The sequence below is a fragment of the Salmo salar genome, chromosome 25, assembly GCF_965601325.2.
Source record: "Salmo salar chromosome 25, fSalSal1, whole genome shotgun sequence".
NCBI classification, from domain to species: Eukaryota; Metazoa; Chordata; class Actinopteri; order Salmoniformes; family Salmonidae; genus Salmo; species Salmo salar.
This window is the reverse complement of record NC_138315.1, coordinates 38,437,098-38,452,063: the sequence shown is the minus strand read 5'-3', so window position 1 is coordinate 38,452,063 and position 14,966 is coordinate 38,437,098. Positions and strand designations below refer to the sequence as shown.

At 44.0% G+C, this 14,966-nt stretch overlaps 1 protein-coding gene across 2 annotated transcripts in view; it reads left to right on the top strand.

Annotated features, from left to right (window-relative positions):
- Positions 1 to 14,966, top strand: part of cmss1 (cms1 ribosomal small subunit homolog) — an 82,340-nt gene that overhangs the window by 65,083 nt on the left and 2,291 nt on the right. For both annotated transcript variants that reach the window (XM_014174251.3, XM_014174250.3), the window contains 3 exons: positions 11,883 to 12,019; positions 12,119 to 12,193; positions 12,320 to 12,458. In XM_014174251.3, coding sequence (XP_014029726.1) covers positions 11,883 to 12,019; positions 12,119 to 12,193; positions 12,320 to 12,458 — 351 coding nt within the window. The remainder of the gene's footprint in view (positions 1 to 11,882; positions 12,020 to 12,118; positions 12,194 to 12,319; positions 12,459 to 14,966) is intronic.

Here is a 14,966-nt window from a genome sequence, read left to right as displayed (position 1 = left end):
TGCCTCAATCTATTGATCATCTCAAAAAACAATGAACATTATTGATTCCCATTTAAACCAGGCATCTCCATTGATCCCTGTCTCTCCCTCCTGTGAACTCATTCACCTGTTAGCCTGTTAGCCTTATCTGTGACCAGAACAGCCTAGAACCATCTGGTCTGACCAGGGAGGATCAGGGGTTAGCCTGTTAGCCTTATCTGTGACCAGAACAGCCTAGAACCATCTGGTCTGACCAGGGAGGATCAGGGGTTAGCCTGTTAGCCTTATCTGTGACCAGAACAGCCTAGAACCATCTGGTCTGACCAGGGAGGATCAGGGGTTAGCCTGTTAGCCTTATCTGTGACCAGAACAGCCTAGAACCATCTGGTCTGACCAGGGAGGATCAGGGGTTAGCCTGTTAGCCTTATCTGTGACCAGAACAGCCTAGAACCATCTGGTCTGACCAGGGAGGATCAGGGGTTAGGAAATGAAGGCATTACTGTGGTCCCGTGTGGCTGCACGGCTCTTGCAACACCAGGGCTCCCACTGGGGACCAGTACGAAAAAAGTAAGAAAATGGATGCACTCACTACTGTACGTCTCTCTGGATGAGTGTGTCTGCTAAATGACTAAAATATAAATGCTGTGGGTCATTTTCCCTACCCCTCAACTCTGTAGGATATTGTCTGGAATGAACTTGGGCAGTGTGTGTCTCATTTTTCCCTGGCCACCAACTCTCTCTGCTCTCTATTCTCTTTCTCGTGTTCTCCTTCATACCACCTCCCTCCCTCTCTCTCCTCTATTCACCTCTTTCTGTCTCTGTGTCTGTCTCTGTCGATCTGTCTCTCTCTGTCTCTGGTGTTGTTGGGGTCAGAATGTGGTCCTTGGTGTAAAATAGGCTCTCTAATCCTGTGTCTCTAATGAGGGTGTTAGGACGCTAAGCCCCCTGTGTCATTTTGGGAAGTCCCAATAAGCAACATGACATGATACAGAGGGATGCCAATTATCACCCCCCTCTGACCTTTCACCTTTCCAGCCTGGACGACCTGTGTGTGTTTGGTAGGACTGGCCTAGAAGTGTGTGTGTGTGTGTGTGTGTGTGTGTGTGTGTGTGTGTGTGTGTGTGTGTGGCGGGATGGGCCCAAATGTGTGACAGTCGTTGGTCCAAAATGGCAGTGACTTTTAGGAGCGACCTCTGTGTGATGCATCATTGGGGGTATTTTTACTGTTCACAGGTCACTCTGTGTAAATGAGGGATTTAATGTGGCCAATGCCCGTCAGTACTTTTTGCCGAGAACAGAACACAGACAGGCATACATATATATATACACACACACACACACACACACACACACACACACACAGCCTAGCAGTGTTTCCCCTAGCTTGTTTCTCTCGTGGCAGGGCATAAAAGGCCTCTGAAGCAATAATCTGAAGAAACGTGTTTGCTTTTTATTGCAATGTAGGTCTTTTTGTGAGCTGTTCTGTATTTTTATTAGCATATTTACATACTAGGCTACAGTAGTTGTGTAGTTATCGTATGTACTGCATGTATTTGATCATTGATAGCATACTCGCCAGTGGCTTTAAATCTGATTTAGCTTTAGCAGTCCAGCTGCTCTGGGGGTTTTTGTGCTAGCATTAGCATAGTGTGCTCTAGCGTTAGAATGTTGTATTAATAGAGCTCTTTTCCTAGAGTCACCTCCAGGTATTCTGGAGGGACATTTGATCTCTCTGCTGTTTCAAGGGGGGAGAAATGTATCCCTTGTACCGAGGCCCTCGGTTCCCCTACTGACCATACTACACACACATTCACACAGGTACACATTTAAAACACACACAGACACACACACCTAGAGATGGGCATGGTTATTCAAAGATCCAAATATTCGAACGGACATTAGTATTCGAATAGTTGCAAGAGTATTAATAAACAAATAAAAATAATCATAGGCCTATTTTAACAATGAAAAAGCATTGTCTAAATAAATGAAATCTATGCGACATTGGTACACACATGACATTTGGAAATTCTTAATTCAATTAAACAACATTTTTTGAATGTAGTTTTGACATGCGTTGTCTACAGTCAGTGGCCCCATGTGTAGCCAGCAACACGGGAGATCTTTAATCAATGCAAGAAGGAATTAAAATGACAGAATGAAGTTAAGAGGAGTGGGCTACAATGACAAACCATCAGGTATCCTGTTGTTTCATCTAAATGGACTTGTTGTAGACTAGGATGGGAAGTGCATTGACAATCAGTAACCATTTTTGCCTAGGTAGCAAACTAGCTAGCTGGCTATCTTAGCTAGCTTTTTTAACATTGATTGGGCGCTGTCAAGACAGGCACTACCAGTTGGAATGATAGATAACTTATGGCATCTACAGGTTTGTCTAACTAACGTGAGTCTGTATGGCTACACTCTCTCTCCCTCCCGTGTCAAACTCGACTATCCAGATATCTGAAAAATGTACATGTTATTTGAATAGTGAAATTATTTCAAATGCCCATCCCTAACACACACACACACACACACACACACACACATTCTCACATACACACACACACACACACACACACACACACACACATATGCCTTTCCTGTTTTTCAACCCCCACTGTTATAGTGTTTGGTTTGTCAAGGTAAACCTGACCCCCAGCATAATCCTAAAATCAGTCAGACACTCGCTGAATTGGCTCAGCACACACACACATACACCGATACTGCTTGACCGGTTGTCAGGGGGGTCTTTGTGGCTTAAAGAGATTAGAGTTTGGGTTTGTCTCTCTGCACTCATTAGACATACAGTTCGTGGTTCATCATTTATCCTACATTCCCTTGGCGCACAAATAGTCTGGGTTGTTCAAAGTCAACCAGGGACTGGTGTTTGGTGAGTCAGTCCTTGTTTCCCAGCACCAGCCTGTTTCCCAGCACCAGCCTGTTTCCCAGCACCAGCTTGTTTCCCAGCACCAGCTTGTTTCCCAGCACCAGCTTGTTTCCCAGCACCAGCTTGTTTCCCAGCACCAGCTTGTTTCCCAGCACCAGCCTGTTGCCCAGCACCAGCCTGTTTCCCAGCACCAGACAGAAGAAAGGGCATCATTTCAGTTTCACACGCTCAGTCACACACCCAGATCCTCACACATCGACTGTGTTAGGAGTATGAAGGCAGTCAAACTTGAGAAGCAGACAATCACAAGTTTTAGAACTGAGAATAAAACCGCAGCTAAAGCGAGCTCTATCCAAACCGGCCCAGAGCAACCGCAGACCGGCCCAGAGCAACCGCAGACCGGCCCAGAGCAACCGCAGACGGGCCCAGAGCAACCACAGACCGGCCCAGAGCAACCGCAGACGGGCCCAGAGCAACCACAGACCGGCCCAACCACTATGAGAGCAACTCTGTCTACAAAGCCAGTGTTCAGACAGACCATTTAACTAGTCTGGCTTTCTGTCTGTCAACCTGGGTTAACAGCCAGACCAGTTAATAGACAGGCCGACGTACCTGCAGGACTGATGTACGAGACAGGTGATTCTGTGAGGCCTTGGCTGTGCTACTCCGTCTGGTACTCCTTCTCCTTCACTGTCATCCAATAAAGTGATCCCCCTCCTTTTCCCCCCTTCTTATGCGCTCTTCTTGTCCGTGTTTTGTCTTCTCCTTTATTCTCTTTTCTCTCTTTTGTGTCGTTACATTTCCTCAAAGATGTCCAGATAGAAGGAAAGAGAAGGGGATGTGTGTGTCTGTCCTTAAAGATGGGATGGGGAGGGTGGACGGATGGAGAGAGGGAGCAATTGCCCTGACAGATGACTGTAAAGAAGGATAGAGTGAAGGGGTGGGGCCAGGGAGGAGTGGATAGGATCAGACCTACCATGCGGAAATGAGTTGGCCCTAATTAAATGTAACATGCTCGCGCACACACACACACACACACACACACATACACACACACACACACACACCCTCTTTCCTGCTACGATTAGGGCTGTGGCGGTCATGAAATTTACTCAGCCGGTGATTGTCAAGCAAATAACTGTCGGTCTCACAGTAATTGGTCGTTAATTAACATAAACACGTTTAGCATCTCCTGGCTTCCACACAATGATGCAGACTGTTGAAAGATCTACATTTTTAAAAGTATAATAAATCCATGTAATATAGCCTACACCTTCACAATAAATCCATTATTTATTTTAGACAGGTCTAAAGAAGCATGTTGTGAAGAAAATGTCTATTTCAGAAGAACAGAATAGCATATTCTGCATTGTCCTAATGTTAGGTCCTGATTAGGCTATGCCAAATGGCTGTGGACTACACTAGTTCATTTAGCAGACAAGATTTTCTTAGAATTCTGTGGCATTATTTTATGAAGAACACAATTGAACAAAGCTGAATAAAATAGAAAGGATATTTTCTCCAAATTATTTGAGGGAGTGCGCACATGTGGCTATTCTTTGTTGAGCAGTTAACAAAGATAGCTATTCCTATATGCTTAATTTAGAGTTACTAATGTAATTTCAGTTGTTCTACAAACGTTGGGCTGTATGTTTTGATTTTAGTACATTGTAAGGCTGCGTGATGCGACTCTGATTTGAAAAAAGTTGCTTGAAAGGCATGAGCTCTGCTTAGTTTTTTTTGTGCAGGCTGTACACACTACATCAGTCACTCATTCACAATTTGACAAGCACTTGATAATGTCTAGAATTTCACGGAGGCATCCCCTTTGTGTGGCCGTAATGCACCCTAAAAAAATCCATGCCTTTTGCGGCCAGTGGGCGTTGTCTTTCTCCCTGAGTGCTCTGTGCTCCATCACGTGATTGGGTTTTTCTCACAGGCTACAAGTGAAGACCGACACACATCGGGGATGCAACTGCGCACGTCTTTATCCAATTCCGAGGTGCATATTTAAGATATTCGAAGAACTGTCCACATTTACTTTTCGTCAGCCAACAAGATGAGTAGGCCTAACAAACAGCAAAACCACTAGCCTATGTCAATCTACTATCCTCCATAGTACAAAAGTCGACCTATTCTATTCTGTGCGAGAAATAAATATTCCAAACATAGTCTGGGACAGTTGAGAGATGCGATAGATCCCAAATTAATACAACCACTAGCATCAAAAAAACTGTCGTATCAGAACGTTTAGCTTAAAATGTTGTCTATTTCTACACATTATAAGCACAGTGAGCATTACTTTAAGACATGAAGGTCAGTTAATCCGGAAAATGTCAAGTACTTTGAAAGTTTCTTCAAGTGCAGTCGCAAAAACCATCAAGCGCTATGATGAAACTGGCTCTCATGAGGACCGCCACAGGAAAGGAAGACCCAGATTTACCTCTGCTGCAGAAGATGAGTTCATTAGAGTTAACTGCACCTCAGATTGCAGCCTAAATAAATGCTTCACAGAGTTCAAGTAACAGACACATCTCAAAATCAACTGTTCAGAGGAGACTGCGTGAATCAGGCCTTCATGGTCGCAAAGAAACCACTACTAAAGGACACCAATAATAAGAAGAGACTTGCTTGGGCCAAGAAACACGAGCAATTGATATTAGAGAGGTGGAAATCTGTCTTTTGGTCTGACGAGTCCAAATTTGAGATTTTTGGTTCTAACCGCCGTGTCTTTGTGAGACGCAGAGTTGGTGAACGGATGATTTCCGCATGTGTGGTTCCCACCGTGAAGCATGGAGGAGGAGGTGTGATGGTGTGGGGATGCTTTGCTGGTGACACTGTCAGTAATTTGTTAAGAATTCAAGGCACACTTAACCAGCATGGCTACCACAGCATTCTGCAGGGATACGCCATCCCATCTGGTTTGCGCTTAGTCCCACTCATTTGTTTTTCAAAAGGACAACGACCCAACACACCTCTAGGCTATATAAGGACTATTTGACCAAGAAGGAGAGTGACGGAGGGCTGCATCAGATGACCTGGCCTCCACAATCACCTGACCTCAACCCAATTGAGATGGTTTGGGATGAGCTGGACTGCAGAGTGAAGGAAAAGCAGCCAACAAGTGCTCAGCATATGTGGGAACTCCTTCAAGATGGTTTGAAAAGCATTCCTCATGAAGCTGGTTGAGAGAATGCCAAGAATGTACAAAGCTGTCATTAAGGAAAAGGGTGGCTACTTTGAAGAATCTCAAGTATATGATATATTTTGATTGTTTAACACTTTTTTTGGTTACTACGTGATTCCATGTGTTATTTCATAGTTGTGATGTCTTCACTATTATTCTACAATGTAGAAAATAGTAAAATAAAAAATAAGAAAAACCCTTGAATGAGTAGGTTTGACCAAACTTTTGACCGGTACTGTATACTAAATAATATATGTGTGAAATTTGTTTTGATTTAGAAGGGACCATTTTCATGCACCTGTATCAAAACGTTTTTTTTCCCCAGCTGCCCCGGTTATCTATGAACTTAAATAGCGAATAGAGGACACTTTTCCCCATGGTTTATTTTCATGCCAGCCAGGTAGACTATATTCCTGTTGTAAATATAATTAATGTGCTTAGTATTAGGAAAGTTGAGAAATAAATATAGTAGGCCTAGCCTATAGAAAGCTAATCATCTTTTTTAGTGGATGTCATGACTCTTTTCTCGTGCAATTACATAGCCTATAGAAATGTTGCGCAACATGAGCTCATGGGATCTCATGAAGTGTTTGATTAGATTTTTGATTAGATTTGGATTGATGTCAGAGTGATTAGAGCGAGTAGAGTGCTGAGAACAAGCAGTTAACAAGTTTGGTAGACTGCTAATGATCATCAGCAGCATCAGAGCTTGGAGAAGCCTAATTACCATGACTAAATGGTCACGTGGAATTTGACTGCTTTCGTGACTCGTGACCTCCGGTGTGACGGTAACGCGGTCACCGCAACAGCCCTAACTACGACCCCTCCCAGTGCCTAAACCCACAAACCCCCTACCCTCTCTCCCCTGGACTGATGGACTGACTGAAAAGTGATGGAGGGAGAAAGAGGGACAGATCGAGATGGGGGCAGAGAGGAAAAAACAGGGTGACCAATATGGACAAAGTTGTTAACCTTCACACACACTGGTCGACGGTGTGTTGAGTGCAGTTTGTCATTGTAGTATTTTGAGCTGCATGTCTGGCTAATGCACGTCATTGTCAGCTATGCTGGACACTCAGAGCATGATCCAACCATCCTGCAAAGTGTACTAAAAAGATCAGTGGACACCCATGTGTTACTTCAAATATATACTACTGAATTACTCTAAATCAGAGGTCTCCAACAGGTCGATGGTGAGCTACCATAGTTCACCCATGAGGAGCTCACCAAATAATTCTGAAAGCACATGCAATTTTCAATGTGTTCCATCACAGTGTCATAAACAAATCTCACAAGTATCAGACACAGCAAGCTCCCAGCTACTATGTAATCAACGCAACGTTTACATTATCCTACCCCTGGTTAGCCACTATTGGCTTAAAAAGCCAATCCTAACACAAATATTTCTTTTCACCCAAGCCTTCTCAATTAAATGTTAACTGCAAAGTAGGCTTACCTGGCAGAAGTATATCATTTGTATCTATTATTTGCCATGAGCAGCAGCAGTACAGAACCATCACTAGATGCACCATTAAAGGACCAGATATGCAGTTAAAGGTGAATGACACTAAAAAAGGGAACAGGGGAGTAGGTAGCTGACTAGTGGATATTCAGCAGCCTGATGTTCTGGGGGTAGAAGCTCTTGGCCAGTCTTCCAGTTTTTGTCATGATGCTCCTGTACTGCCCGCGTCTTAGTGATGGAAGCGGGGAGAACAGGCTGTGGCTCGGGTTGCTGAGGTCTCTGATCTTGGCCTTCCTGCGACACCTGGTGTTGTCGGTGTCCTGGAGGGCAGGCAGTGTGCACCCAATGATTGGTTCGGCTAAGCATACCACCCTCTGTAGTGCCTTGTGGTCCACGGTGGTGGAGTACGTGTACCAGGCTGTGATGCAGCCAGACAATATGCTCTCAATTGGGCTCCTGTAGAACACTATGACTGACCTTTGGGACAGGCCACATCCTGAGGTTGAAGAGTTGCTGTCGTGCCTTCACCACGGTGGGCGAAAATAGAATCTTTAATAGTATGTGACATTTTGAGAATCGATTATGGTTTAAAAGCCAGGATGTTATTTCAGCTCTTCATCTGGTAGATTTCGATGCACACTTTTCCACAATCCATTCAAGCCGCCAAACAAAACAATTTGGCTTCTTAATTGGGAAGGTACCCAAAGCTTCTGCAGTGCTGTTGAAATGTAGGCTAAGTAGATTGTGTTCTCCTTTAAAATGATAACGAGTATTGCATCATATGCTACGTCTTTGAAAGAAAAAGTCTTTCAACAAAATGTTTACCCAACGCGTGTCTGTTTTCTGACTGGAAAGTGTTTATTGTTCTCTTGGCCTTCGTCAGAGCTTTTAAACTAAATACTAAACCATCTTTTGATTTCAGAATGTGTGGGCACCGGGGACTCAGGATATGGCTGTGTTGATGTCATGTTCATCAGGCCGTTTGATTGGAACATATGGATAGTTTTAGTTTTGTAGGCGTGGCTACCTATTTAATGAATGGATTAAGCCTGAGCAGTCATTCTGATCTCGTTCCCAATGATCAGTGCTTTGGTTTACTATGTTGCTGTCCAGCACTTCTGAATTTGCGATTCATCCGGCTGTCCACTTTCTTCTGTACGATAGTGTTGTTGATTTGAACATTTTGAAGTGTTGGTGTGTGTACTATTTGATTACATGTGTATGTTACAGCACTTTGGTTTCACTAATATGTTGAAATGGAACCAAATTCTGTTTCTGTCTTCAGTCCTTTTTAAATCGGATAGCGGCGGCTATATGGGCTACTAAAGTATAGGTCTAATGTTATAGTCTGCCTATAACCAGCCTGAGTAGGCCTATAACTCAATTTCTATTCTATTCAGAGTTTAGAGAAATGAATCTAATGGGAAATGAGCTATTATTAGGCTGATTAATGCCATGCATGTCTGTTGAATTTGGAAAAATCCACCCTCACTCGGCCCCACCCCACCTACTCAGCCAATCAGGAGCCCCTATTGCGTTGCTGCCGTGGCGTACTGCATACTTTTTACTAAACGCTATGTGCTAAATGGTATGCAACAATGAGTAAATAGTGTGCAGTTTAAGTATGTAGTATGGGTATTCGGACATGGCCTCTATAAGGGTCCAGATGCAGACACAGTCACCTGTATTGTAGTGGGCCCAGATGCAGACACAGTCACCTGTATTGTAGAGGGCCCAGATGCAGACACAGTCACCTGTATTGTAGTGGGCCCAGATGCAGACACAGTCACCTGTATTGTAGAGGGCCCAGAGGCAGACACACAGTCACCTGTATTGTAGAGGGCCCAGAGGCAGACACAGTCACCTGTATTGTAGAGGGCCCAGAGGCAGACACACAGTCACCTGTATTGTAGTGGGCCCAGATGCAGACACACAGTCACCTGTATTGTAGAGGGCCCAGAGGCAGACACACAGTCACCTGTATTGTAGAGGGCCCAGATGCAGACACACAGTCACCTGTATTGTAGAGGGCCCAGATGCAGACACACAGTCACCTGTATTGTAGTGGGCCCAGATACAGACACACAGTCATCTGTATTGTAGTGGGCCCAGATGCAGACACACAGTCACCTGTATTGTAGTGGGCCCAGATGCAGACACAGTCACCTGTATTGTAGAGGGCCCAGAGGCAGACACACAGTCACCTGTATTGTAGAGGGCCCAGAGGCAGACACACAGTCACCTGTATTGTAGAGGGCCCAGAGGCAGACACACAGTCACCTGTATTGTAGAGGGCCCAGAGGCAGACACACAGTCACCTGTATTGTAGAGGGCCCAGAGGCAGACACAGTCACCTGTATTGTAGAGGGCCCAGAGGCAGACACAGTCACCTGTATTGTAGAGGGCCCAGATGCAGACACAGTCACCTGTATTGTAGAGGGCCCAGAGGCAGACACACAGTCACCTGTATTGTAGAGGGCCCAGATGCAGACACAGTCACCTGTATTGTAGAGGGCCCAGAGGCAGACACACAGTCACCTGTATTGTAGAGGGCCCAGAGGCAGACACACAGTCACCTGTATTGTAGAGGGCCCAGAGGCAGACACACAGTCACCTGTATTGTAGAGGGAGGAGTTATCACCTCCGCACCTTATAGGCTTATGAATCCATGGGAATTAGAATGAACTATTGGTGGTATACACATGAAGAGGGAATCACACACACACACACCTTATAGGCTTATGAATCCATGGGAATTAGAATGAACTATTGGTGGTATACACATGAAGAGGGAATCACACACACACACACCTTATAGGCTTATGAATCCATGGGAATTAGAATGAACTATTGGTGGTATACACATGAAGAGGGAATCACACACACACACACACCTTATAGGCTTATGAATCCTTGAGAATTAGAATGAACTATTGGTGGTATACACATGAAGAGGGAATCAGGCGTTGGAGTCTTATAACCATATTATCAACTGATAAACTATTCAGCCTACACATTCAGTCTAGAAAACACCTCTACTTGTGTTGATCAATACCCTATAATGACAAAGCAAAAACAGGTTTTTAAAATGTTTACAAATTTATAAAAACTTAAATATTACATTTACATAAGTATTCAAATCCTTTACTCAGTACTTTTGTTGAAGCACCTTTGGCAGCGATTACAGCCCTGAGTCTTCTTGGTTATGACGCTACAAGCGTGGCACACCAGTATTTGGGGAGTTTCTCCCATCCTTCTCTGCAGTTCCTTTCAATCTCTGTCAGGTTGGATGGGGAGCATCCCTGCACAGCTATTTTCAGGTTTCTCCAGAGATGTTCGATCGGGTTCAAGTCCCGGCCCTGGCTGGGCCACTCAAGGACATTCAGCCACTCCTGCGTTGTCTTGGCTGTGTGCTTAGGGTCGTTGTCCTGTTGGAAGGTGAACCTTCGCCCCAGTCTGAGTTCCTGAGCGCTCTGGAGCGGGTTTTCATGAAGTATCTCTGTACTTTGGTCCGTTCATCTTTCCCTTGATCCTGACTAGTCTTCCAGTCCCTGCTGCTGAAAAACATCCCCACAGCATGATGCTGCCACCACCATGCTTTGCCGTAGGGATTGTGCCAGGTTTCCTCCACACATGAGGCTTGGCATTCAGGCCAAAGAGTTTAATCTTGGTTTCATCAGACCAGAGAATCTTGTTTCTCATGGTCTGAGAGGCCTTTATGTGCCTTTTGGCAAATTCCAAGTGGGCTGTCATGTGCCTTTTACTGAGGAGTGTCTTCCATCTGGCCACTCTAACATAAAGGCCTGATTGGTTGTCCTTCTGGAAGGTTCTCCACAGAGGAACTCTGGAGCTCTGTCAGAGTGACCATCGGGTTCTTGGTCACTTCCCTGACCAAGGCCCTTTGCAAAAATTTAAACAACCAAAAAACTCTTCGCTTTGTCATTGTGTAGATTGATGAAAAAAAAAAATACTTGATTTTAGAATAAGCCTGTAACGTAACAAAATGTGGAAAAAGAGGGGGGGGGGGGGGGGGGCTGAATACTGAATACAGTGGGGCCAGTGTTGTGAAATGTCCAGATTTAGAGGTAGAATTGTGGCGTTTGCCTGTTTAAATTAAACCAGAGGTATTTACAGGCGGGCATTCTCTTCTGTCTTCCGTTCCCATGGGGCCTGGGCATGACTTCACAGCATTAGGGTAAGAGGCGAGGATGAGAGCTAGCCAGGCATTTGGTGTGGCTGTATGTTACAACATTGGCTTCCAAGGTGACAAAGTATACTCCTCTTGGTGACAATGCACCTTGTAACTATGCCTGTCCAGTGAGGTTGAGCAAAGTCACACTAGAAGTTGCACTTTGCTCTTTCAGATTCCCCCGTGGGAGAGGAGGAGGGTGAAGAACCGGAGAAACAGCCCACAGAGCAAGCATCCCCACAGGAGAAGAAAGGAAAGAAGAGGAAGAGTGTAACAGAAAACCCAGTCCCGGTTAAGAAGAAGACTGCATTGGTATGTAATAGTTTGTTGTAAACTTTACACTTCTGACTTCAATGTGTTTTGTTTGGATTACGATTGTACTGCTTCTCTCAATTCTATTTGTCTACACAGAAATCACAGACTGAGTGTTTTATGGCTCAGGAGAAGAAAGAGGATGGAGAAAAAAAGCCCAAGAAAAAGAGAAAGGTAAGATTGAGGATGGAGGGCATTGAAGAGACACCTGCTGTACCAAAGAGGAACTGCAGTTAAAAGGTGCATACATTCAATTGCATTGGAGTTAAACGTGGGAATTGTGGCTTTGTGTGTATTCAGAAGAAGAAGAAGACGATCACAGACGTCCTCGCCACCTCGGAACCCAAATCGGGCTCTCCAGGTGACCTGCAGAGCCTGGTTCTAGAACACTTCAAAGACAAACGCTCCGTCATCGAGCTGGAGGAGCTCAAACTACAAGGTGAGTCACCTTCCAACTGTCACACCTGACCTCTGTCTGCTGTTAGGTCTAAAGCATGAAACACACAGGTACTCACTGCCGATAGGTACTTATCACAGTGGGAGGCCATTCCTTCTCTTGCTAGAACAAAAGCGGTACCTGCTCTGTCCTGACCCGGTAGTGACGGACCTGCCAATTCTACTTGTAGCAATATTCGCCAGTGGCCAACAACTTTACTTTGAGCCAATCAGAGCACAAACCCTCACGTGGGGGAGCCAACAACAAAAAAGGAAAAAAGAGGGCATTTTCTATGTACATCCACGGATGAGCCAGTCACACTTCATATGCAATGTACCGTAGGCTATGTAATGGTAGCTAGCTAAGTGCACAGACGCAATGCACACAACACTAAATACTTCCTCCAAGCTAGCTAACCACTGTAGCAAGCAAATATTGACATTATAATTAAATCACAATAGTTTCCATGAAACAGCTGCCTGTGTTAGCTGCCGAGTTTGTGCAGTGTTCTTAGCTAACATTAGCTAGCTAGCTAAACATTTGGCTATGAGCTGGCACTGGCAGTATGGGATTATGGAGAGTGAATTCAATTGTTTCTTCGTCATCTTGCTAGGTAGTTATCAAGCTGTGGTCATCTGGCTAGTATCAACAAGGGCTTTCTAGGCTTTCTACAAAATGGCAACATTAGCACAGATAGCTTGGAATCTAGACCAATAAGCAATGCACATGGATATGCATTGCCAAACTAGCGGTTAAGCTCGTTGGGCCAATAACCGAAAGGTCGTTAGTTCAAACCCTGAGCTGAAAAATCTGTTGATGTGCACTTGAACGAGACACGTAACCATAATTTCTCCTGTTAGTCGCTCTGGAAAAGAGTCTGCTAAATGACTAAAATGTAAAAAACACTACTGCCACCTTCTGGATTGGAGTATTTTAACAAGACTGAGTGGCTGACGAATTCAAAGGACTTTGCTGTGTGAATGATTGACTGCCGACACCTGACCCGGTAGGCAGGCACCGAAGTACGGTAGGCAGACAAGCATTGGTGTGTCTGAGCTTTAAGGACCATCAGTCTGTCTGTCTAAAGGCGCCTGCATGCTTCCCAGCCGAAATGTTTCAGAAGAGGTCTTTCATACAGTATATTATAATGACATTTTGTGACGTTTTTGTTCGTTTTGGACTTTTTTAAAACTTTGTTTTTGTTCGTTTTGGACTTTTTTCATTTTGGACTTTTTGGTTTTTTCGTCAGTTCGGGCACACAAAATGTTTTCTCAGGCGAGCCGAAGTCTACGTCCTTTCGTCGGTGATTGGTCAACAGTAGAGATATGTTGTCATTCACTGAGAGACGACTCATTTTCATGCAAATTTTTTCATTAACCTGGATCGGACCCTTTTAAATTTTCGCCTAAAATGACATACCCAATCTAACTGCTTGACGCTCAGGACCTGAAGCAAGGATATGCATATTCTTGATCCCATTTGAAAGGAAACACTTTGAAGTTTGTGGAAATGTGAAATTAATTTAGGAGAATATAACACATATCTGGTAAAAGATAATACAAAGAAAAACATGTTTTTTTTTCATCTTTGAAATGTTAAGTAATCTTAGGGGTGTAGGCACAATTTAGATTTTGACCACTAGATTGCAGCAGTGTATGTGCAAAGTTTTAGACTGATCCAATGAACCATTGTGTTACTGTTCAAATGTTGTATCAAGTCTGCCCAAATGTGCCGAATTGGTCAACTGATACATTTTCAAGTACATAACCATAGAGAACATACAACAATAATATGGTAATACAAAATTGAAGTTTACACACTCCCAGGAATGTCAGAAACGATGGATAATTAGCTTCCCTGCAGAAAAGACACTAACCTGCACACATCTAGATGGGGGGGACACAGCAGGGGTTCAAACTGTAGAACCCAGTTCCTACATTTGAATAGAATTATTATTATTTTTTTTTTAAATAGCTACATTTTTATCTCTGGGACACTCAGGATGACAAATCAGAGCAAGATTACTGAATGTAAGTACATTATTTACCTTCAAAGGTGAATGTATCAAACCAGTTGCCGTGATAAGTTTTTTGTTGTTGTCCACTCTCCTCAAACAATAGCATGGTATTTTTTCACTGTAATAGCTACTGTAAATTGGACAGTGCAGTTAGATTAACAAGAATTTAAGCTTTCTGCCCGTATAAGACCTGTCTATGGTCCTGGGAAATGTTCTTGTTACTTACAACGTCATGCTAATCACATTAGCACACGTTTGCTCAACCGTCCTGCGGGGAGGGGGGGGGGGGGGTGATCTTGTAGAGGTTTTAAGAAATACTGCACTAAACCGCTTCGTTCGATATAAAATTGTGTGATTAAGATATCCTCGGCAAAACGTCAAAATGAGTGACAGATTTCTTGAGTTATCGTAGATTCATTCTGACTATTGAGGAAGTGTATACTGGCTATGATGTCTCTAAGTGGACAAACGGTACTCTTGATGTTTTTTTTCTT